Below are 25,143 nucleotides of genomic sequence, written 5' to 3' on the forward strand. Positions count from 1 at the left end.
TGTCCTATCATTACAGGCCATTGTTAAAGGGTTCCTCTCCAACTGTCTTGTAGGTCCCCTTCACATACTAGAAGGCTGCAGTGAAGTGTCCCCAGAGCTTTCCTTTCCCCAGGCTGAACAACCCCAGCTCTCCCAGCCTGTTCTATAGCAGGGATGTTACAGCCCTCTGATCATCTTTGTGGTCTCCTCTAACTTGCTCCAACAGATACACATCCTTCTTATGTTGGGGGCCCCAGAGTTCTCCAGGAAGGGTCACCTTTAACCATGAAATATATATTTTTATAACGTGCATTTTATGAGACAAAAACACAAGACACGTTGACTATTTTTAATTAAGAGCTATTACAGCAGCAAGGACTTCGCGGTTCCAGCCACGGGCAGGGCTGCCCAGCCTTGCCGGGTGAGCCCCCGCGCCGCCCCCTCCCCGATTAAAGCTGGGGCAGCTGAACTCCCTCGCACCGCAGGGCGAGCCCCGCCGGCTCCGCCACCGAGAACGCTTCGAGCGACAGCCGCGAAAGCCGCCCGGGTCATGCCCTCCCGCCACGACAGCGCCCCGGACCCGGGCCGGGCCGGTCCCTGCGGTGGGGCTGGTGACGATGGGGCCGATGGCGGCGGTGGGGCCGATTGCAGAGGTGGGGCTGGTGGCGATGGGCTGGTGGCGATGGGGCCGATGGCGGCGGCGCAGGGCTGCGGGCGAGGGGCGGGGCGCGGGGCCCCTGTGGCTGCCATGGCCGCCTCCCCCTCCCCGCAGCCTCCCTTAAATACTATGGGGCGGCCGTAGCTGCGGTGGGCGCTGCTGCTGAGCGCACCATGCGGGCTGTCATCGCCTTGGCCGCGGCGCTGGGCAGCCTGCTGCTGGGCGGCTGCCTCCTGCGCCTGGGCGGCCAGCAGCCCCTCCGCGCCAGGTAGGGCGGCCGCGGGTTCTCGCTCGCGGCCCGGAGCCGGCTGGGGCGGGAGGGAGGGAGAGACGGACGAGCGGGACGAGCACCGCGGGGCGCGGTGCCCCCGGCTCGGGCGGTGGGGGGCTCGGGCGCTCGCGTTGTGCGAGCGGGGCGCGGGGAGCAGAGCGGCGCCGATAGCGCCGGGTGATGTTCCATCACTGGTTCTGACAACTTTGTTTTTCCATCTCGCTTGCCAGGGGCTGGGAGGAGGAGGAGGCAGGAGTGGCTGCTGTCACGCCGAAAGTGGTGCGAGCCCTCAGATCCCCTCTGACGCCCCTTCCTCAGGCCGAGAACAGGTACGGGCTGCCCGCCCGCAGGTGGGTCCGTGAGGACGGGTCTGCAGAAGCACAAATTCACCTTCACTCCAGTTCTTCCTTTTGTTTTGGCAGCTTAATCAGAGAGAGTGTTAGAAGGTTATTAGAGAACATGACAGTTCGCTTTAACTAATGAATTATTTGGTCATGGGCTCTCTTTATGACGACCGTCACTCTGCCCTGGGTTTTGAGCCAAATAAAATGTTGCACAAAGCAGTTTTGTTAAGGTACAATGCAAAAGGTGCTTGCTGAATGGCACGTTCCAGTATCTTTTATTCTTCTTTCTAGGAACATGGAGCTGGGTAATACTGTTACTGTTTTTGTAACGTGTATTTAGTTATAAATTTAGATTTCTCATTTAAAATCCATAGAATGAAGGGGAGACCTACAAAGCCTGTTTCATTTGAAATCTTACATTGGAGGAGCCCTTCTGCTTGATCCTGTGTCTTGATTTTTACATCAGTGTAGATCTTTGCTTTACAGCCTGTTATTTTATACTATGAAGTTTAATAGAAAGATAGTTGGTAAAATTAGCTGTGAAGCAAGTCATGTCATACATGCAGGCTTCGATATTAATGACTGTTGTTTTTGTGCTCTGCTGTCTTCACACACTGTGGGAAAACTAATAGTGCAGAAGAGGGTGGTGTAATCCACACTAGTGATAATACGATGTAAGAAGTAGTTTGCAGACATGTTTTGCTATTGTCTTTTACTTTATATGGCCTTTGTAAAATTGCAATTCCAATGACTGCTGTATATTAATATATATTTCGGTTAAAAGTACATGATTAAAATTAGAAGGAACTTAAGACTTGGATATTTCTTGGTAACTGTGATGTCCTGGTTGTATTGAAGTCAGTGACAATGCAGTTAAACTTACTGAAGCCATCATCTCACACAGTTTAGCCAAATTTGAGGCTGAAATGGCCTATGCTTTCCCTAAGTGAATGCAAGTGATATTAGTTGTAGTAGCCAATGCAGTGTACCCTAACAGTATATTTCTTACACATTTCCAATGAGAGACCCTTGTTCTCCCTGCCCCAGAATTTAGAGCTTTCACAAGTTGAAAGTTTATAGCATCTTCCAAAACTAGAGCAAAACAAAAGGAACAAGATCATTTGCAAATTCTATCTGCTCTTATGTGCTTCTAGCCTCCTTCTCTTTCCTGTGCTCATTTTTCCCTTCCTTTTTTCCCTTTTTTCCGTACTCTTTGCAATGTATTGGTTTTGCAGTATGGACTCAGTTTTAATTTCTTTTTGTAACTGTCACCCCATTTTTCTCTCCACTCTGGTTTGGGTTATGTGTGTGGTTTTCCCTTGGCCCTTCTTCTCACACTCTTCTCTGATAGTTTCTGAGCTGCATCTCTTTCCACTCTTCTCTGTGTGCTAAACCATGGAGTCAAATTAACTAGAAATGCTGGCTGAGAGCACTTCAGAGAACAGTCTAACGACTTCCCATCTGCTGCTAGAACTGGAGCAAAGAAACTGGAAGCAACACATACCAAAGGGGGCTGAAAATCCACAGCATGTTTTTAACCTCTGTAATAAGGCAAGTGAGCTTGAGATTTTAAATACTTGTTTTTCCTTATTCTACATGGAGGATTTTGGTACCAATTTGGAGCTAGTTTTGATCAACCTCAAATTGTATTTCTTCACAACGAAATGACTGCAAAAGTCATTTGAAAAGTAAATAATTCATCAAAGAAAGTTGCATTTTACTCTATTTGCTATAACCATAGTGTCTTTGGAGGGATGGCTTGCCAGCTGAATCCAGGAGTGGATGTGCTTTCTTACCTGAGTGACTATGTTCACTAAGCTGGCCTGACAGGAGTTTGTGGTGCATGTTTGGCATATGAGGAAGGACAGAGAGCTGCTGGACTGACCAGGAGCTGTTACTTAATCCAGAGAGCAGCTAGCCTGGGCAGGGAGCCATGCTGGAGGGGTTTGATCCAGGCAGCAGCTGGACTAGGCCTGGCTAAAGGCCATGCTGGAGAGTTTTGATCCAGAGAGCATCTGGACTTATTCAGGAGATTCAGACCAATCCCTCAGTGATGGAGATGGATGGTCTTGTCAGTAGGAATTAGATTTCAGTTTGCAGTGGGGTTTTGCTGCAGTATCCATGAGTACAGCAAAAGGACAGAAGAGTTCCTTGTTAAAGCAGGTCATACAGAGGTTAGTGAACTTTTGAATTGCATGAGTTTACATTAGTATACTGATGCATAAAACTAGGAGCAATCTACTAGTGCAGACTTTCCAAAGTATGGTTCTCCTAAACTACCCTGTCATTAGAATGACATTGCCGTGTTGTTGATAGCAATGTCCTTTCCTGCATAAGAGTTAAGAGGATGTGCATGGATGTTTCCAGGAAAGGAAAAAGAAAAAACCCAAAACCCCTGGTTACTATCCTTCTTGATCTCTAACTATAAGTAATCTAGACAATCTTGACAGTCACAAGCTAATCTTCTTCTTATCATGATTTCCTTTGCTGTAGGAGGCATATTTGTAACCAGACATCTCCTGAAGAATCTCTAAGGCCCTATTACTCTGTTGCCTTGCAGTGTTGAAAGCTAATCTGTTCTTTTACTTTGATTAATTCTTTTAAAAGGATAAAACTGAAAGATGAAAGGATGAAAAGCAGGGGATTGGATCAGGCTGTCATAGATATTTAGACAGCTATTAGGTGCAGCAGTGTTTAATTAGGTGGTGACCAGGCACCTAAAGTTCTCTGAAAATCTCTTAGTAAATAACCTCGAAGATTGGATTTGTCTCCTACAGGATATTCCTTACCACTTTTTCTTGTTAAGTGTTAGATAACTTGAGCAATGTGACTGCCTCTCGAGTGTGATTTCCAGTGTTTATTTCACAGCCTGTTAGTAGGGTTTCTTACTGACAAAGGCACTTGTTAGTAAGATTTGTCTAATAGTCCCCAGATTTATTAATGAAATCAGTATCATTTACACTGCAATACTGTGGTTCTCTGGCAAAATCTTATGTCTGTGCCTCATATTATCCTCTCAATTTTTAAGCTTTAACTGCAAGTACAGATTAAACTTTTTGAAGCCAGCAATACAACCAAAAGCAGTAGTCTTGCACTTTTCCTGCCTTTAGACACTTGGTCTTCCTCCCTCCTTCCCTCCTCAACTGTATTTGTACCGACATATTTGTTTGTGTCACAGCATTAATAGCAAAACAGAAAGCTCAGTACTGCTAGTGCTTATCAGGGAAGGGTGACACTAGTAAGAGGAGGTAGGTAGTCTTTTCTTTGTTATGAGGCCCAGGATGTGCTATGTTAAGCATAGGCAGAAATTCTAACTCCTTTTGTAATGCTGAGAATATATAGCAGATAAATAATTCCAGCTCCTGCAAGGGAACTGAAAACAGTTTTCTCAAGCACTATTTATATTACTTTATGTACATGTAACAACACGGCAGCAGTACCCTGAAGAACTGACCACCATTACTCTCTTACTCTGTGCTGCTAGTTGTGCTCACTTACTCTGTCTTTGTAGGTCTGAGGCAAGCACAGTGTAGAAATTGTTGGAGTAGTTGAACAGTGGAAGGAAGTGATTGAGGAGTTATGAGTAAACAAGTTTAGTATTAATACACTGTTCTGTAGTGTTGATTTCTCAATTTCTCTCTCAGTAGCAGATCTTTATGAAAGCCTAGGAAATAAACAGCTATACTTAATTAACTCTGCTACAGAGATCTGTACATTCTGTCTCCTGCCAAAATACTGCATTCAGGGACTCAGAAGGGTAAGAAGAGATAGGCAAATACCACAATTATGAACACAATTAATTTGCTACAGGTTAGGTTAGTCAGCAGTGGTGTCCACTTCACTAAATTTACTGCTCTCTTAGTATTTGGTCCCTTCATTCCCAAGTGATGCATGCAGACATATATTTTAGGAGCACATTCTGGACACACGCTTCATGTATTAGTTCTGTCTAAATGAATAGGTGTTCAGTTGAAAGCTGCTGCCAAGACATATTTATGTTCTGACAGTGGTGAAAGGTTTCCCAGACTGTCTGTTTACTCGGTCCAAGTGAAACTACTCTGTCATTCTGTCTGTCATGTGCTATTGTAACATGATTTTAGTGTAATACCTTATCCTTCTCACTTAACCCACCATGAGGCTCTGAATGTTGCTTATTATATTACCTACCATGTGGTGTATGGATTTTATAAATAAAATGTATATGATGTTATGTATAACTCTGGTGAATGCAATGGAGTGTCTTTCAAATAATTTAAAAATGCAACTTGTCTTAAAGACCTGATTTAGCATTTTTTGGATAAGCGTGGGAACTCGAACAAGGATAGTAGGATCAGTCTCTTTCACAGTTACTGAGATCAATGTTTCAAGACAAATTCTTACGCACATGGTTTGAGAGCCATTTTTATGGTCCATTTCACCAGGAACGTAAATTGTGTATTGCCTTATTAAACATGGTGTTGTGAACTTTAAAAACATCACTATATTCTTATCATCTGACTAATCTGAAATAATGTCAAAGCCAGAACACTTAAAAGCACCCTTCTTAGGGGAGTATGGATTACATTTTTTTTCATAGTATTCAACCAAAAAATTATGAGATTCAAATATAAATTAGTCTCTTCAAGGGAGAGATTAAGACAGAATGTATTCACAATGTGGATAATGTTTTTCAATGCCACTTTGGTAGAAAGATATGAATGTGCAGTTTTGCATGCAGAAGTTACCATTTTTAGCTGGAGATGCTCATTGGGAACATGTTCAGACTTCCTGTCCTGCTTCAGAAAGAGAAGAGCAGGAAGCTATAAAAGAAAAGAGCAACAAGTAGTTCTGCTGTGCATGGAGTGAATAAAGCCAATGAGTGGGAATTATCCCTTACTTTCAGTCTGGATTTATTAGGGAGGTGAACTTATTGTTGCTTTCACTGCTGCCAGGAAGTCCAGTTATGAGATCTTTGAAAATTTCATCCTACATTCTTTCATTTGCTTCCAGCTGATTTTGTGGGAATTCTTTGTTACGGTATAATACACAGCACTGTATTTCCTTTTTCTGTCTGCCACATTTTTTTCTTTCCTACTATTCATCCATTTTATGCCCATCCCTTTTCCTACTCTGATAACTGTTTGGGATTGAGTTTGGTTCTGTTTTTAAAGGGCTTCCCTTTTCTTTCCCTCTCTACTCACGTAGAATTCTACCTCTCTGGTGATTCCCTGCCCTAAGGCTCCCTGTTGTCTCAGGACTAAGCGTTACAGGAGCAGCAAAAGGAACCATAGTCTTTCCATATAATTTCTCTATTTCTTATTCTAAAGGTGGATGTGATCCTTGTCTTAAAGAAGTTTACAGCTTAAGGATCTGGTATTTTCCTGAGAGCAAGATATAGAATAACAACGTGCTGATAAGTATGGCACATGGTCTTAATCTACTGTGGATTTATTAAAGTACAGATGGTGTACTTTCTGAGTTCCTAGAATTACCATAGGAAGTATGTGATCCTCAAGCTGTTCATATATGATTTTAAAAAACCCTCTTTTTCAAATTTTGGCCAATAAGTTTGGCTTTGAGAACATCTAAACCCTAAGACAAATGCAGCTGAAATTTCCCTGTATTATCAGTTTTATGTGTTCCAGCCAACATAATATATGATTGTTTCTCCTTCAAATTCTCATTTAGCTTAATAGTTTGCAAAATGAGTTGAATGTAGCCTGATATCTGCATTGTTAAGCATGTCACCCAATTTCATTGAAGAAGTTTTACAGCAGTTCTAGTATCGAACAAAGCTTGTCATCCACTAGATCAGGTAAATTCATTTAGTGATAAATGTTGCCTAGCATAATTGTCCTAAGAGATCAGAAATTCAATCTGAGTCTGACGTCTACGCAACTCTGCCATGAATAATGCAGTAGAAGTCTGGACTGCCCCTTCCATACCCCTTTTTGTCTGAATGTGAATATTTCACTCATGAAGCAGAGGCCGCTCTGACAGTGAAACAGAAATTCAGAAATTTAATAGAATGAGTCATTGTTTTGCATTGTTTGCAAATAAATTGTTTTCTTTTCATACCTCTTGCACCATGTAAAGAACATTGAGTAAATTTTGGGTGGAAAGAGCCACCAAAGAAGCATTTTTGGAGACCTGTTGTATGCCTGCATTATATGAATAAACAGCTTTGATTAAAATTCCTTTCTGGTTGTCCTTGTTGTGCCATTTTCACCAATCTTTACATTTGTCAAGGAAAGGAAAGGCTTCTTGTTCCTTTTTTTTCCCCTTGATGGCTGTAAAAGTGATTGTGAGGATTTAATGACAAAATAATAGGCATTTATTTTGCTCATTCTTTTTTTATTTGACTTCTTCCTTTTTGAATTTTTCAAGTCTTGAAAATGTGTGCATAAAAAGAAATTACATATTAAAGACAAGGCAATTTGCTTGTGTTGATCTTATGTATTTAAAAAGACTAAAGGTCTGTTGAACAAAGCTTGTATTTGAGACATTTTTTACTCGTAACCACACAGATGTCAGGACATAAATTAATAGAAGTTCTAAGGACATTGTAAGGATTCTCTGTACAGAGTTGAAACCCTCTTGTGCAAGAATGTTGGCTCTCCATTGATGCCTGTAAATGCACCTCTCAGAGACCTGAGCAAACCTAACTGCCTGCTTTGTCTTGGTCATCCTGGTAGGCTTCCTGTGTTATAGAAGGTCTCCTCTGGCCAGCTGTGACTCAGAAGGGCTGGGGCCACTTCTCAAATCAGTATCCAACACTTGGGTTGTATCAATAGTTCTTTCTTTTCTTTTTTTTTTCCTGAAGATGCCGTTTAGGCAGCTAAACCTTGCCTGTAGCCATTTCTCTTACTTTGAGCTGCAGCTGCAGAATAATCATTTGGGGTTATGGAGCTAAAGAAGCAAGAGAGAGGAGGCATGATTTAGTGCTAACTAAACTTGTTTGGGAACTGGAAAAGGCCTGCCAGATTCTTCTGCATAGACAGAACCATTCAGACCAAGCTGCAAGGAACCTATGTTCATAAATAGTGTAGGCAGAGTATTTGTTGGCACTTGTGTGAGATCTGCTGAGTTGTTATTGCTGAACTGTGTGCTCTGAGAGCCTTCTGCCATTTATATGTCAGTCCTTGAGAAGGAGTTAAATAAGGAGCTGTATGCAAAGGCTGCCAAGGAACTCTCAGTAGGCAGTGTGAGCTGTTACTATAAAGTCATTGCAGAACTGAAAGGACAGAGGTCTATGTTATGTTGTCTTAGCATTGCCCTCAATAAGGGGTGTGCAGACTGGATGCTTCCTTAGGGGCACTAAGTGTATACTGGGAAAAAGTTCTTGCTGATGGGGATGGAAAGAAAGGAAGAGAGCTAATCTTTCTCCTTTTCAGCCTACATCCTATGTGAATTGCTCCTATGGAATGACTGATTCACTAGAAAATTCATGTGCGGTGGAAAGAGAAGGAAAGGTTGTTCATTTCTTTCCACCCATCAGCAATGAACATGACAGTCAGTTCAGCAGCAAAATAAACAAGCATGTGTTCTACTCTTTCTTCCTCAGTCATTCTCATTTGAAGCATTTAAGAAGAGAAGGCTCAGAGGGGACCTTATCAGTACCTGAAGGGAGGGTCCGAGGAGGATGAAGTCAAGTTCTTCTTAGTGGTGCTCAGTGACGGAATAGGGGCAATGGGCACCAATCAAAACATGAGAGGTTCCCTCTGAACATCAGGAAACACTTTTTCACTGTGAGCATGACTGAGCACTGGCACAGGCTGTCCTGGGAAGTTATGAAGTCTCCACACTTGGAGGTATCCAAAAGCCATCTGTACACAGTCCTGGGCCACTGTCTCTAAGTGGTCCTACCTGACAAGGAAGATAGGACCAGATGACCTCCAGAGATGTCTTCCAACCTCAGTCACTCTGATTCTGTGGCTTAAAATGGCATCTTTCCCAAGTAAGGTCTTCAAAATCAGCTTGTCAGAAATCCTTTTTGTAAATGGTCTCCATGTTTTAGCAGATGAAGGCAATGGAGGTTTTGTCCTTGTCAGTAAAAGTAATGATGGTTCAGAAGCAGAGTGCATAGTATACAAAGCAGGAAGGCCCTTTCGCTTTGTGTGTGAGTGCCTCTGTACCAAGATGTCTCAGTTCTCTGTTTCTAAGAACAGCATGAGTTCTGTTCGCTGCTGCAGCTCAGACCCAGGAGTGAATGACACAGCATCTCTGTCTTCTGTGTTTCTACTTCTGGTTTGAATAAACAGCTTGCAATATCCAAGTGCTTTGTAAGCAGTGAATCAGTGGAAAGAACCAAAAAGGACAGGGAGGTGGCAGGGAGGAAGATGGTGAGGGGCAAGGAGAATAAAAATGCTGGAGCAAAAATCTTCATCATAAGTGACAAACCACACAGCAGAAGACTGATGGCAGAACAAAGGGGATTGTATAACATTGAGCCTAGATATGAGGTGAACTGAGATGAATGGAATAAGACCTTGATACCTCAGTCATTTATTAATTTACATCTCAGTCTTCTACAAGGGCTTCTAGAGTAAGAGAACCCACATAGGAGTTTGGTGAAAATAAGACAGGAATTAAAGATCACTATCTGGCATTCGCCTTGGGTCCTTTTACAAATATTTACCCTCTCTGTGTAAATAAAGAACAAACAAGGCAGAAAGTGTTACACTCGGTAAGTTAAAGTCCAAGTACAAAGATCCACTTCACCTATGCTGTTTCCTGTGTATCCTTTATTGGCTCTGAATATTGCATTTCATCAACAGCTTTAGGAAATCACAACTGCTAAATACTTTTAGTGAATATTTTAAATATCTTCAAAACATAATGTTCAACATGCTTCCCATTAAATTTATTTTCTTTTAAGTTGCATTTTCTGATTACAGTGTGAAGCAGAAAATATAATTCAGACTATGAAACAGGGTTCTTTCAAAGAATTGAACATTTTATAGTCCATAGCAGCAAACTCCCCTTTTATAACAAGAGCTTCACTAAAGAAGTCAGTAAGATTTGTTTGGTATTGTTTTCAGCTAATTCTACAGTTATTAATCTTACTGTCAGCAAAGTAAATGTGACGGCATTGTTAGAGTATATTCTTACTTTTAAAGTTTATTGCTTTTTCTCCTACCCTCCCTCCCTCTTTGAACAGAACAACTGCTAACAAGAATGGATTTTACCAGTTTGAACAGGCTTCAAAATGTAAAGCAATTCAGGACAACATTTTGTCATCATCTATCAAGAAGAAAAGGTAGGTGTTTTCTGTACTTTCTGCTTTGTTTGTTTTAAGTAGAAGGGTGGAAGATTGCCCTTCTACCACAAATATTCCACCTCATCAGCAACACTATGATTAAAGTTTTTACTCTTTTGAAAGGTGGTAGGCCACTATGTTACTGATTCACTGCTTGTGAGAACTGAAACACAGACTGGCAAACAGAGGTCAAAGAATGCAGTTGACTGAAAACTTGAGTGATTAACACCAAGGACAGCCAGTCACTGTATTGCCTTCAAAATCCACTTAGCAATATGTAAGTGCTGTTGTTCATCCCCCACATTACAAAGTTGTACAGGCTGCAACAATGGAGATGAGCTCTTCATATCAAGAACATTTTGGAGCTGAGATTATAGGAGAAACTTTACAAAGTGCAAGATCTTTACTCTGTGACTAAAAAGAAAGGTACTACACCATTTATGAGGAAGAAGAGGAACTGGGCAGGTAGAGAGAGAAACAGATGCTCAGAGCAAAGGAGCAAGGAATTGTTTTTTGCCATGAATATTGCAACTATTGCCCTTCACTGAGAGCAGCTGCAAGGACCTTTGTTGCTTTTTCAAGGTGCAACCCGCAGATGTGGTATATAAATGCTTTATATTGCAGTTCTAGACTTTCGTGCACATTCTGGACACTCCTGCCTCTTAAGTTGGCAGACAGGGGAAATATTACTAGTTTAAAACTTGTCAAATGGTTTGATAGTAAAAAATGCTATGTAAGTGGGAAGTTATTATTATAGCAGGTATGTGTTGGTGGTGATAAAGGGCCTGACATAATGAGTTTGGCTGGCAGTTTTCCATTTTTATTCTGGAGGAAGCCCCGTGCACAGTCTTTTGAGGACTTTTAAAACTGTTAGTTGTTTTGGTATTATTAGAGTGTCCAAAGGCAAAATGAGTCATCCCCTGCTCTTGCATTTCCCAGCATTGTTTTTATCTGGGTTTTTTTCATGAAGATAAGCTGCCAAGTAGGAATATATCCTTTTTTCACTCCTGCTGCTCAGTCTTCCTTCTAATTCAAGTAGTTTTTTAACAAGTAGGTGTTTAGTTTTAGCAAGTAACCAGTGGGGCTGTATCTGTATTTCTGTTCTGACATTTTACCTGTTGCCTCCGTACTATCTCAACACTTCTGTCCTTACTATTGTCCTATACATATCTGCCAAAAATTAGAGGATACTTGTCAATGCTTTCACTGTACATAATAATTCCACTTTAGCCACTTCAGTTAATCTGGAAGGTCACTGTGTACCTGACAAATACTGTAGACAACAACAAAAAAAATCCTTCCTGGTGTTATTTTTCAGTAAGGCTCATTCAGTATAAGTGAGTTGCCTATGACAGTAAGTTATTATAATGGTTGTGGTGCAAGTGGCAGACGAAAACAGGACCAAACATGTTTCATTCACTATTCTCAGCACTGTAATAATTGTCTTGTCCATATATTTTTATAGTTCAATTTACCTGAGCTTTTTCATTTTAATAATAAAACTCTTTTAGTATCAGTGAATATGGGCTGTAGGCTCCCAGGTGCCAGTGGAAATATATGTATTGTCCCAGCTCTTTAAAATTAATCAGTGGAGAAGCCGATTGTCTGGGTTACAGCAGAGCCATGGAATGATTCCCTGATGACCTTCTCATCTGATTCCATTGGAGAAGTGAATCTCCAAGGCTTCTTTGAAGCAGGAAATGCTAAAATCGGCCTTCTAAGAAGAAAATTTCTGAGATGTAAACCCAGCTGCAGCAGATCCCAGAGCTTCATTTTGGGTCTTTAAAAAAATTATCTACAGGAACATTGTCTGTATTTAAGTAGAGTTCATTTCATGGTAGCCTTATATTGGTGTGAGCAGATACCTTGTAAAGCTGCCACAGTTGGGAGGTTCTGTCCCCCAGGACAGCATGCTGGAACGTGTCTGCTGCCTTCAGCACTGTGCCAGCTGGCAAAGAGGAGTTCTGACAGTCCATAATGGCTTTGTACGTCACAAGAGGAGCTAAACTGGACATGTAGGGCGAGCAGAGGTGGTGTTCTGACTTGTAAAGATCTGGAACTGGTGCTTTTCTGTGTGAACCGGTAAACTTAGGTACCTCTGAGTAAGAGTTATGCCATCCAGTAGACAGCAGTGAAAAAGCTGCAGTGTTCTTGCCTAGTAATTGGTGTTTTTACCCTATGTGCATCCTCTGTTACATGGATAAGAAGATCCTTAGTTTCTGACAGTGAGTGCCTCTTTCTGACAGTGAGTGTCCTATGAGGCCTCAGAACTGCAATTATGGATGACACACTCATTTTTCACCTTACCAAATGTTTCCCTGCAACTTGATAATAACTTCTCAGTCTGTGGAATTTCTTTCTAGGCTGATGGTAATTTTTCTTTTCATTTCTGACTCTGATCTTCATCTTATCAATATCTTTAGGCTAGACTTTGTTTTTTCTGTAATTTTTTTCATCCTGAGTAATGATAGCCCAAGTCACTTTTCATGCTCTGTTATCCTATTATTTTTTGGAAATTTTTTGTAAGTCCCAGCATTGAAGGGTTATTTATTTTTTAGCCTTAAGGAATAAAACTAGATGAGTGATTCAACATGAGAATAGGCTATTTCTGTCCTGTGCTTTTATCTCATCCTCCCCCCACACGCACTCCCTGCCTTGGCCTATGCTGGTACTGACACTTGTCTAACCTCATGGTGAGTCAATTTAGGGAGCAGCTTCAACAGGAAAATAGTTCCATTTTCTCTGGCTGCAGTTCCAAGGCTGATAATGCAACATATCACCAAGCAGCTGCCAAAATAAGAGGACCTTGTTCCCAGTTTTTCTGCTCCTGCCACTTGTTGCTTATACTGGCTGTTGTGTCTGATGGAACCTTTCTTGATCTGATTTCACACAAAGAGGAAGCAGAAAATGTATATTTTTTCCTCTTTTTTTTTTTTTTTTCCCTTGCGGTAGTAAATTATAGTGTCCTGTGGAGGCATTTGACAACTGAAAAAGCTGGCCAAAGCAAAACAGAGGTGAAGTCAAGTGAGTACTAGCAGTGACACAAGGGAGAGAACTGCTTTGAAGTTGGATTGGAAGGAGGAAGAATGTACTGCACCAGGTCAGATCAGCTACAGCTGCAGTGAAACTAATTTGCTCTTCTCCGACTTCTGTCCAGTCATTCCTCTTGAGTTGTGCAAGGGCTCATAAAAGCAGTTTAGTCACAATAATCTAGTTTCTTTAAGAGCTTCCTAACTGTGCAAGACAAAAATCATACATGTTGTCACACATGCAAACCTGTGCCAGAAACCAGTTCTATCGCAGTATTTCTCTTAAAAGTATCATTTATTTTTTCATGTGGAAATTGGACATGATTTTACTCAGGGATAGATAAACAAGTTACCTTTAGCAGCTGCAGTATTTTCATGAAGGAAACAAAAAAGAGATCTGTTTCAAATATTGAACACACAGAAAAGGAAGATTTCAGGTCATTGACCTGTGCTGCTGCAAGCCATCAGTCTTTTTTATATTCCCTTTTATAAATTCTCATGCTCCATTTAAAAACAAGCAAAGTTTCTTGCCATCACAACTCTTGTAAAACTGTTCAAAATACACACTTGTAACTTTCAGCTTAAATAAAGCAGTGATAATTTGGGTTTAAGTCAACATTAAGCTATTTTTGCTACAATAGTACAGAGCAGATCTTTTATGGAGACTTGACTACCATAGAATTCTTAGTCATGGCATCCATACCATCTGTTCTTCCCATTCCCCCAGTTGTCCTTATAAGTCAGTGATTGTTTTGTGAAAACCTGCATTATGATCCAAGAGCAAATGGGAGAATTAGTATCATTGAACCTGAAAGGAAAAAATGTATCTCATCTTTTGACTTATGTGTTATAAAGTATTTCACTTATGGACAAATTTAAAGCTCTTGAAAGATTTAAAAGGAACATAGAGCTCTTTGGTTACATGTAGCAATATAACCAAAGTGCTGGTTGATGTAAAACTGCAGATTGTTTTATTTAAGCAATAATTTAAATGAAAACTTCCACCTGTAAATATTGGTCTATGGTCTTAGATGATTGAATTGAGCTTTGGGGACTCTTATAAAGTAAGTGAAAGAAAAGGCATAAGAAGTGTGATGTTTCATCTTGGTTTGCAAGAATCACTTTTCAAAACATTGTTGAAGTTTAAACCAACAAGTGGAAAAGTTTTTTTTATTTTTCTGGGATTCTGCACTTGAGATGATTTCTAATAGCTTAAAGATATTTATGGTCAGTTATTTCAGTTTGAAACCAGTGTACTTTTGAAAGTTTCTGGGAAGAAAAGTTCATTAGGACATCACTACTAAGAAGAGATGTTTAATAGGACATGCTAATTAAATGGGGATAGTACTGTTACAAATTACAAAAATAAAATAGGTCACAGAGTTCTAAAAGCAATCCATTATATATGCATCATGCACATTATTATTAATACATGCATCATTTGAATGTTTTAGAAAATGTTTCTAAATATACATGCATATATATTCTAGTGTTTGATGTTATTTCCTTTTTTAGATACTCAGAAGATTATTATCTTCACATAGTCACAAAACTGCAGAACTGCACCTGGGTGAGGAGACCAGAAGAATCTATAAAATTCAGGTAATTTTCATTGTCTCATTTTTTACCCTATTGTAACAAGACATAAAATTAAATCTTCCTTTTTAAACAGATAATTTTGTGTTGCTTTTACTAATTTCTACGAATCCTTTGATGCTGGGATTCTTCTGTTTGTTGGAATTGAACTGGGCAAACTGAGTAGAATAAAAGAACTACATAAATGAAGTAATTTCACCTATCTCCACTATAATGAATAGTTACAAACTCAAGTAGAATGGAGTAAAATATTCCTGGCACAAAACCTGCAATGTTAAAAAAAAATTACAAATGTTACTTTGTCCATCTGAGCTGGCACTCTGGTAAAAGGCTGTGTAATGAAGCAGTGTATTTCTTACTCTGAGACTATTGCTTCTGTTACAGAAGTGCCCAAGGCACTCATTAGGTTTGGCACTGCATGTCATGGCCCCTGAGCATATCAGCACGTGGTTACATCTGTCCTTGTTTGGAGTGGCACATAAGCACATGCTCAGTAGGGACAGTAATCTCTAAAAACTCTCTTTTGGAAATGCATCATGCTGGTTTTAAAGAACACCTTCCCTGTGCCATCCCTATTTTCTCCAGGGGAAAATCTCTCTTAAATTATATTTTACATGTATCAGAATTAAAGATTCTGTCATAGTCATTAAAAATAAGTAAAGTGACCTACCTCCAACTCTTTGGAGTTAACTGGCATTCAGAACTTAATATCCACATGCTTAGAATGATACCTTTAGAAGTAGTAGTTTGGCAGGATGAGGGAGTGGGATAAAGGGGTTTGTGTGACATAAATTGCTGTGTTTGCTGCATATCATATCTGACTAATGGTGTTTCCCAAAGCTGAGGTAGGTGTATACACAGATTGAAGGTTTTAGAAACTTTGTGTTAACTCAGGCAGGCTTTAGCTGTGGACAGAGCTATGAGGGCATGATGAGGAGCTGTAAAGCAGCCCATTCTGTTTCAGAATGGACAAGTATCTTGTACAGAGTTGACAGGAGGTGAAGCTGCTTTCATTTGCTCCTCACCCTGCTACATTTTGGCGCTTTTTTCCATTTTTTTTTAACTTCCCTTCCTTCCAAACGGAGCAGCCACCATGTACCAGCAATTTGCTACTTCTTCTGTTGTGGGTGTATGAATCAATGGCAGAGTAGCCACTCCTTGGTCCAGCTTGACCTCTTCATTTATTGCTTCTGCAATCCCCCTTCCACTGGGCCAAGGAATCAAACATCCAAACCCTCATATAGACTGTTGGACTTTAAGTACAAGATGCTTACTGTTCCTCATCTGTCTTTGGCTTCCAGCAAGTAGTGTGGGTCATAAGTAGTTGAGATGGGTTATATAACCAATGATCAAACTGGAAATATTCAAAAGTGAAAACTGCGGGCTGCACCAAGCCACCTAAATAATGTGGACTGTATGTACATTGAGGTGATCTTGCTGGCTTTAACTTAGCTCAAATACCAAGCAAACCCCCCATATTTTTAAATCCATGGTTCAGCACAGACTGGAAAAACTTGTTACTGAATTTATGGACTGTGCTGTTATGGTTTCCTTGCGTTTTAACATCCAAAATAGCTAGAGTATTAGTGAGGTCATATGTACACAACCCATGCTACACTTCTGATGACAGTACTGTATATTCTTCTGTTCCTGAAATTTGATCTGATTGCATTTGTCATCTAAGATTTCCATTGATATGGCCAAGGACACGTACTTTGGTGTAGGGCATTATGAGTGATTATTTTATAAAGATTGGTGCTTTTGCACAAGTCTTATCTTTCTTTTTCCATCATCAAAACTGTTGTTTGCTCGAAATAAGATATTAAAATTTTACAGGTTTCCTTAATCCCAGGCTGTACTGGTGACTTTCAAGGCTCTTAGCAGTTGGTCAATAGAGGCTTTAAAAAAAGCTTTTAAAAAAGAGAAAAAAAATTTAATTTAAAATTTGCTGACTAAATTTGTATATGCTCCATCCTTAAATCTGTACACACTCCACGCTTACAGCACTGCCAGACTTCTTTATCAGACTTAAGCACAAAAGCCAGAAACTAGCTTTGCATGGATGCTTTAGCTGAGAAATGATGCATTAACAGAGCTCTGTGGGGGAAAAAAGTTTCTAGAATTGTGGTGAAATAAATGATTGAATAATCCCTGGGCAGTACGTCTCTTCCTTTCTCTAACTTTGCCTCATATTAGTAATAGCTGTGTAATACAAATATTATACGGTTCTAAAAATCTCATTAAATAGGTAGATAAACATACACATTTGCAGGAGAGGAAATCGGTCTCAGGGGGGCTGTGCAGCAGGGATCAGGTACTACAGCCAGTCACCTTTAGGAGGGGGACTTGAAGCTGCCTGTGTCACATTAGTCACCTGCCAGTGCTACCAGAAGTCTGCCTCCTGACTAGACTGCACAGAAGCTGCTTGACTTCTTTTCCTGTTTGTCCCTCTGTTAAATGGAGTGAATGCTTAAATGCTTCTCAGGCATGGTGTCAATTTTATGACATCTCTGTATTATCCTGATGTTTTGAGCAGGGATGCATATTTATAAGGGATTTAATGTCTTATGCTTCAGGGCATAAAGTAACCTCTAATTAATAAGGTTCAAGAGCAGCTTCTCCTGGGCTAGTTAATTTTTCAGAGAAGCTTTCCTGACAGAGTTTTCCTTTGCAGCTTTTACAGTTGGCTGCCATCATACTGCTAGTGGAGTGAAGGAATATGTCATCTAAGCCAGTAACTCTTATGTTCCTAGAAGACAGGACTGTGTGCCAATGAGGACGTCCGTTCCGTTTGTAACCCACTCTCCCAGAAGATCCAGGCCAAATAAAAGAATACGAATTAGAAGTGCAGTGCAGGAAATAAATACTTGTCTTTTTATTGGCAAAAATATTACAGCTGACAGCCATGCCTGGCACAAAGTACAATGTTTTTGCCAACTTACTGTTGGAGAGCAGAGTGCAGGATTCCAGGTTGACCCTCTACTACCTTTGCCATGCAGCTGTGCAAACTGTGTCCATTTGTTGTCAGAAAGCTGCCCTTTTTCAAATGGCTTCCTCCAATGCTGCTCTGCTGTGCAAGTGGCTAGATTGCTGTATGGCAGTGGTCAGTGGTTCTTGACTACGTAATTTTTATGAATGCATTTATCAAAATCAGGAAGAACCAGGAGGCAAGTATGAGCCATGATGTTCTCTTTAATACCTCTCATATCTACAGTCACTCTTGTCTAGTTGGTTTTTGTCCCGCCTCTGCCAGGAAACCAGTCTCCATGCCCTTCACTTTAGTGTCTGTAATGGTGACATCAGCATTGCCAGATTTGGGCTACTCTCAGAGGAGCAAGTGCAAGCACTTAGTTCATTGCTCTTGAAATGTAATTAAGATTTATTGTGCCCGACAGTAGCAGTTGTAAGTCACTGCCAAAGAGGTTTTATCTAGCTTCACAATAGAAGCTAGCAGAAGTAGTGTAAATAACATCCTACTAACAGTGATTTAGGGAAAGTCTTCTCCAACATTTACTGGTAGGGACATAGAGAGAACTATCCTTTCACTCAGACTTTTCTTTTGTGAAATTTAGCTGCCTTTTTAAACTTTTTTCATTTTTCTTTTTTTTTTTATTTCTCTTGTTCTTAATGGCTCCACAAGCATCTAGCATCTCCACATTATGCATTTGTTTCTAAGTCCACCTGAATTCTTCCTCCTTTTTCAGTTTTACATCAGCTCTAACTTGTATTAGACAGAGTAAGTCCTCGGATTTCTTGGTTATAAGAGAGAAATATGGTAAAAGTTTGGAAAGGTAGGGGAAATAAGCTCACAGCTGCCTGGAAATGTCATCCTTAAAGCTCCAGGAAAAAAAACGTGCTGGGTAGCTTTCTCTGTAAAGGCTCTTCTAGCCACAGTCAGTAGAGTCTCAGGTTCCCTAGATAACCTTAATATTATTATATTAGTATTCTTCAAAGGTTTTCCACTTAAAAGAAATGTTTAATTAGTGCAACAAATTACAGACCACAATTAGGTGCAAGATGTAATCATTTTTTGCATCTTCACATCTCTTTGCTTTACAGACTTTTAAGATTGATTTATTCTCTTTTGGGCTATACTCCCATGGTGCCAAATAATCTGCAAGTTTCCAAAATAGTTGTGACTCCAATTTTTGTGGAAAGCTACCAAATAGTTAAAACAGCTCTCAAAATGAGAGAAGGGAGGATGTGAAGAAAGACTGAGCAGATACTGTGTTTCAGAGAAGCCTCTGGGCATTGTATTTCTGGGCTGTCTCACTGAGCTTGAAGCCTGGCAAAGCAGTGCAACAGTTCTTCAGGAGTGGTATCACACTGTAATGTGTGAGCTCTGGGTACTGGGCCCTCTCTCCAGGAAAGACCATTCCAGACAAACCTTATTTGCATCTGATAATGAAGGGAAAAGGAAATTCCTCATTATAAAATGTAGTTTTAAAATTCCTGATGTTACACTGCACTTTAGCTGGCAACAAGCCCTTTCTCTACCCAAAATATTTTAAACCTCTTTTTAAAAAGAAAACATTACTACTTAAAAAAAAAAATAAAAAAAAATCCCAGAGTCTTGAAAAAGACTAGTTAAAAGATCAAGCCATTTTCTTAGTCCTATTTTTCCCCTCTTGCTTTTTATCCCACTTGACCCTTTTCCCACTTCGATATCTCTTCTTGAAAGGGTTTGTTAAACATTCCTGTAGATTAAAAACACCCGATCCTTCTTGAAGAGATTAATTTGTCATGGGCTATCCTCTAAACTATATAACAGTATTGCTTATCACATCTGTCTGCTGCCATGAGCCCCAGCTGAAATACAAATAAAATACCCTACAAGGTCAATTTATGCTTACATAAGCTCACATCACCATATAATCAATAGCTTTCCTAACACTAAACAGATCAATAATTCCACTGTAATCCCTGAAATCTTCTAGGATACAAGCAAATACAGAACTCTGAGATGGTAGTGTGGTTTAAGAGTACATTAGCCGCATAGGTTTAATAGATCATATGTAAAATAATGTATATATTCAAAGACATATTTTATTTCAGAAGAGAATAAGGCTGGGTACAGAGATAGTAACTGATGGCAGAAGAAATGGTTGAATCTTTTAATTGCTCTGCAGACTGTTATATACTTTCCTAAATGTGGAAGAATTCCTATAAGGAGAATCTAATTTTGGATAAGTCCAAGTTAATTATTTCCCCATGGCAGACTCTTTAAATAGTCTTTGATTTGAAAATTTTATTACACTTCTTAAATATTCAGCCTTGATTTCAGGTACAACTCTTTTGGCTTTCATTGTCTTAGACACTTATGATGTTACTTCATGTAAAGACACTTCAAGGGCTGTCAGTGTAGCAATTCCCCTTCAACATGTTCTTCTTCAGATATCAAATTTAGCCACTCTTCTAAAAGTTTGGAGTATGTCATAATATGCCTCACTGCACTGTGATGTTATTGGCTTGGATTGACAAGAGTCTGGAGAAACCTGTATCAGTGTCTAGAACCCCAGCGCAGTACAATAAGATAATTGCTTGCTCATTATAAAATATTACAGCAGTGGACATAGTTAAAAAGCAGTCTTGCTGTTTGTAGTTCTGAAACTTTGCTGTTATATAGTGGATTTTTTTGTGAGTTCTACTGTCATGACAGTCTCTTCAGTATGAAAACTCAAAGTCTTTGATGTCCTCACCTGTGTAGTACAATAGCTCACATGAACAGATACCCAAGCTAGGTGAATGACTAAAACAAGCTGTTAGGCAAGCACAGCCTTTTTCTGGTTCTCAGTAATCCACAGACTTTTGTCGCTTGAATGCTTTGTCCTTTATTCAAATGACATTACAAACTGTGCTGTGAAATACACTTTAGCATCAGGCTTCTGGAAGTTACAGCTTTAAATATTTGCTAATCTTACTTTTTGTTTGGTTATCTCTTTTATGTGATGTTTTTGTGTGTTGGGTAACTGAAGATCCACAAGGAGATATGTCTGTGTAAGCATTTCTGGTGTCGATAATGTGCAAGTGCTTTACAGCAGAACTGATATGATATTCTTTTTGCAAACAAACATTCACCTTATAGATGTTTGTGAAAGGTGACCTAGAATCAAATGAACTTAGACCATTACTGAAAAAGTTTGTCCACATATCTATTAAAATACTGCAGTTGTTGAAATTTTGTACCTTGCCTAGGCAACCTGTTCCAGTGTGCTTCTTAATACTGAATTTAAGCTTTCTTTAGAGGAAATTAAAATAATTTTCCTCACCTTCCCCATTATGGCCTTAGAGGACAATTGAGCATCTACAATTTTGAACAGTGTTTTGAATATTTTTATTCTTCTACAGTGATCAGTGTCTTCTGGCCCCAGATCTACAGGCACTGGTGTCACACTGAAGTGTAGTTTACACAAAAGAAATGCTATCAAGTTCATACAGTTTTATCAGATTCTGCAGACTCACGTCCCACTGGGGGTACTGCAACCCCATGAGCATCACAGTTAATTGTGTTGGTCTGGTGGTCAGCTGTAGGCTGCAATGTGAACCAGTTCCAATGGTATACTCTCTTTCCAATGTCCCAGAGTAAAAGACTGTGTAAAGCTGGATGTAAAATCAAGTGCCTTTTCACACCATATATGTATCTGACTAAAATATTTAGAAAAACACATAGAACAAAATTACTTTAGCTAAGCAATTCTAATGTAATAAGATGTTCTGAAAATCATCCTGCATACTGCAGGAGGATGAATCAAAGCCTCTTTGTTCTTTTAGTGCTAGTGTTATGGTTTAACACCAGCCAGTAGCCAAGCACCCCACAGCCACTCGCTCACTCTCCCATCAATTCAGGGAGAACATTGGAAGGTAAAAGCAAGAAAACTCATGGGCTGAGATAGTTTAATATGGAAAGCAAAATCCACATGCACAAGCAAAGCAAAACAAGAATTAATTCACTGCTTCCCAGGGGCAGGCAGGTGTTCAGCCATCCCCAGTAAAGTAGGGCCCCAACACTCTTAATGGTTACTTGGGAAGGCAAACACCATCACTCCAAATGTCTCTCCTGCTTCCCCCTTCCTCCCCCCAGGTATGTATCCTGAGCATGATGTCATAAGGTATGGAATATACCTTTGGTCAATTTGGGTCACTTGTCCCAGCTCTATCTCCTCCCAGCCTCTTGTGCACCCCCAAGTGTCTCACCAGTGTGCCAGTACAAAAAGCAGAAAATGCCTTGGCTTTGTGTAAGCCCTGCCCAGCAATAACAAAAACATCTCTGCATTATCAACCCTGTGTTCAGCACAAATCCAAACCACAGCCCCATACCAGCTACTATGAAAAAAGTTATCTCTACCCAGACAAAACCAGCACAAGTAGTGTGGAGGAGCAGGGAATTTTTAAACTCTACACAAGCTCTTTACATAAAGACAAATTCCACCCTTATTATAGATTACTCCCATTTCACTTGGAGGAAGGGCAGGTCTGGCTGAACCAGCTGTGAAAGTCTGCTAGCCCTTGACTAACTGTTGACTGCCTTAGCCCTTGTGGTTGATTCAAACTGAGTTGTTGGAAGGAAAATGTTGAGAAGTTCACAGTCTCCTCAGGATGTGTCCACCATGTGACTTGTGAGCAGTCATGTGCACCCTGTACCCAAGGGCTGAAGCAGCTGAAACACACACATTCATCTTAGCACAGAAACAAGCTAAGCTAACTTTGCTGCTAGGAGGGATACAATAGTTCAGGCTGAGCTTCTTAGCTACACAGCCACTACAGGAGCTGCAAAGAAACTGTATCAGCTTATTTAGAGCCTGCAGATACTTACTGACTTCCACTAAATAAAGTGTGCTGTCCATGTGAAGTGTTTGTATTATGCGGAAGGGTTTGGAAATACGTATGATCAGCCCTCTGTTATTGCCTATAGTTCAGTATAGACTAATTGTGTAGCAGCTGGAAATTAGCATTATTTGGCATGTCTCAGTACTTTGGTAACTTGCTTCAGAAACCAGGAGCTTCTAAAGTTCTCAGAAGCCACAAACCTGAAGAAATTACCTGGATGCCATGACAGCTCTGAATTCCATACTAGCTGACCTCAGTACAAACTTGGGTCCAGCATCCTTGGTCTACAAAGGGCAAAATTCAGAAAAAGTGTCTGCTGAGCAACAAAAAACATTCTTCAGTACAACAATGCCTCTGTGTTGTTTAATATGAACAAAACTTCCCAGACAAATGCAGCACAGCACTCCAGTTATGTTATTAACCAAGATTATTGTGACTTTACTTACTTAGATTTATGAGGTATTTATTATCAGTCAAAATGGTGTAGTCTTTTTCCAGGTACTGATTTTGTTCCTCACTGGTTACAAGTAAACATTTCAGATAATGCAATCAACTCCCTTTCTGCTTATCTTGGCATATGAAATATCTGTATTTGATCTTATGCCTCAGGATTTAAAAATAGCTCTTAGATCTCACTCAGCTTCCAGCTGCTTTCAGGAGAATGTTGGAGCGAAGGCTTCTCCAAATAAACTGTCAGTAATAGCCTTTACTCCAGAGGAGATATTTTCCAAAACCAAGACCTACAAAACTTGGGTACTTTGACTCCAGCTTTCTTCCTCTGGACTTCTGATGCTGTGACTGGATCAGAACAACACATTGTTCTAGGGCAACCCCCCAGCCTCTGTTAAAAACTGAAACTTAAACCTTCTTACTCTAAGCTACATCTATGTTCTGACATGTATCTGAGGTGGATGCTCAGCCTGTATAGCAACATCCTATCTTCCAAAAGCTGCTTCTCAGTGTTTTCTCCTTGTCAGAACAGACAATGAAGATGAGTTTCTGCTCTTCCAAAAAAATTGTAGAGTTTGGCTTTAAGGTAGTACTGTTTGGTTCTGTTAAAGTTTTGACCTGTATTTCTTATTCCACCATCTGTTTAGGAACTTCTTTATACAGTAGGTTTTAACAGTTTCCCTTTCCCCAGGTGGCATGGTACATAGAATCATAGAATCGATTGGGTTGGAAAAGACCTCCAAGATCATCGAGTCCAACCCTTGGTCCAACTCCAGTCCATTTACTAGATCATGGCACCCAGCGCCACGTCCAATCTGCGTTTAAAAATCTCTAGGGATGGTGAATCCACCACCTCTCTGGGCAGCCCATTCCAATGCCTGATTACTCTCTCTGTAAAAAATTTTTTTCTGATATCCAACTTAAATTTCCCCTGGCAGAGCTTAAGCCCGTGCCCCCTTGTTCTATTGCTGAGTGCCTGGGAGAAGAGACCAGCCCCCACCTGGCTATAACTTCCTTCAGGTAGTTATAGACAGTGATGAGGTCACCTCTGAGCCTCCTCTTCTCCAGGCTAAACAACCCCAGCTCCCTCAGCCTCTCCCCATAGGACTTGTGCTCCAGTCCCTTCACCAGCCTTGTTGCTCTTCTCTGGAGCTGCTCCAGCACCTCAATATCCTTTCTGAACTGAGGGGCCCAGAACTGAACACAGTACTCAAGGTGTGGCCTCACCAATGCAGAGTACAGGGGAAGGATCACTTCCCTGGTCCTGCTGGTCATGCTATTTTTGATACAGGACAGGATCCCATTGGCCTTCTTGGCCACCTGGGCACACTGTTGGCTCATGTTGAGCTTCCTGTCAATTAGTACTCCAAGGTCCCTTTCTGCCTGGCTGCTCTCCAGCCACTCTGTGCCCAGCCTGTAGCGCTGCAGGGGGTTGTTGTGGCCAAAGTGCAGGACCTGGCACTTGGCCTTGTTGAACTTCATCCCATTGGAATCAGCCCATCTCTCAAGTCTATCCAGATCCCTCTGCAGAGCCCTCCTGCCTTCCAGCAGGTCGACACTCCCTCCCAACTTGGTGTCATCAGCAAATTTGCTGATGATGGACTCAATCCCCTCATCTAAATCATCAATAAAGATGTTAAACAGGACTGGACCCAATACAGACCCCTGGGGAACACCACTGGTGACTGGCCGCCAGCTGGATGCAGCTCCGTTCACCAGCACTCTCTGGGCCTGACCCTCCAGCCAGCTCT

General features: G+C 40.7%; 1 protein-coding gene across 2 annotated transcripts in view; it reads left to right on the top strand.

Moving 5' to 3' along the window:
* The first annotated feature begins 721 nt into the window (after window positions 1-721).
* The window catches only part of ST8SIA6 (ST8 alpha-N-acetyl-neuraminide alpha-2,8-sialyltransferase 6), a 53,320-nt gene continuing 28,898 nt past the window's right edge, over window positions 722-25,143 (top strand). The window contains exons 1-4 of one of the 2 annotated variants that reach the window (XM_071560256.1): window positions 722-905; window positions 1,139-1,258; window positions 10,392-10,490; window positions 15,035-15,121. In XM_071560256.1, coding sequence (XP_071416357.1) covers window positions 811-905; window positions 1,139-1,258; window positions 10,392-10,490; window positions 15,035-15,121 — 401 coding nt within the window. In that variant the 5' untranslated portion in view covers window positions 722-810. The remainder of the gene's footprint in view (window positions 906-1,138; window positions 1,259-10,391; window positions 10,491-15,034; window positions 15,122-25,143) is intronic. The other variant, XM_071560257.1, reaches the window with a different exon arrangement.

Source organism: Pithys albifrons, chromosome 7 (assembly GCF_047495875.1).
Source record: "Pithys albifrons albifrons isolate INPA30051 chromosome 7, PitAlb_v1, whole genome shotgun sequence".
Taxonomy (NCBI): domain Eukaryota; kingdom Metazoa; phylum Chordata; class Aves; order Passeriformes; family Thamnophilidae; genus Pithys; species Pithys albifrons.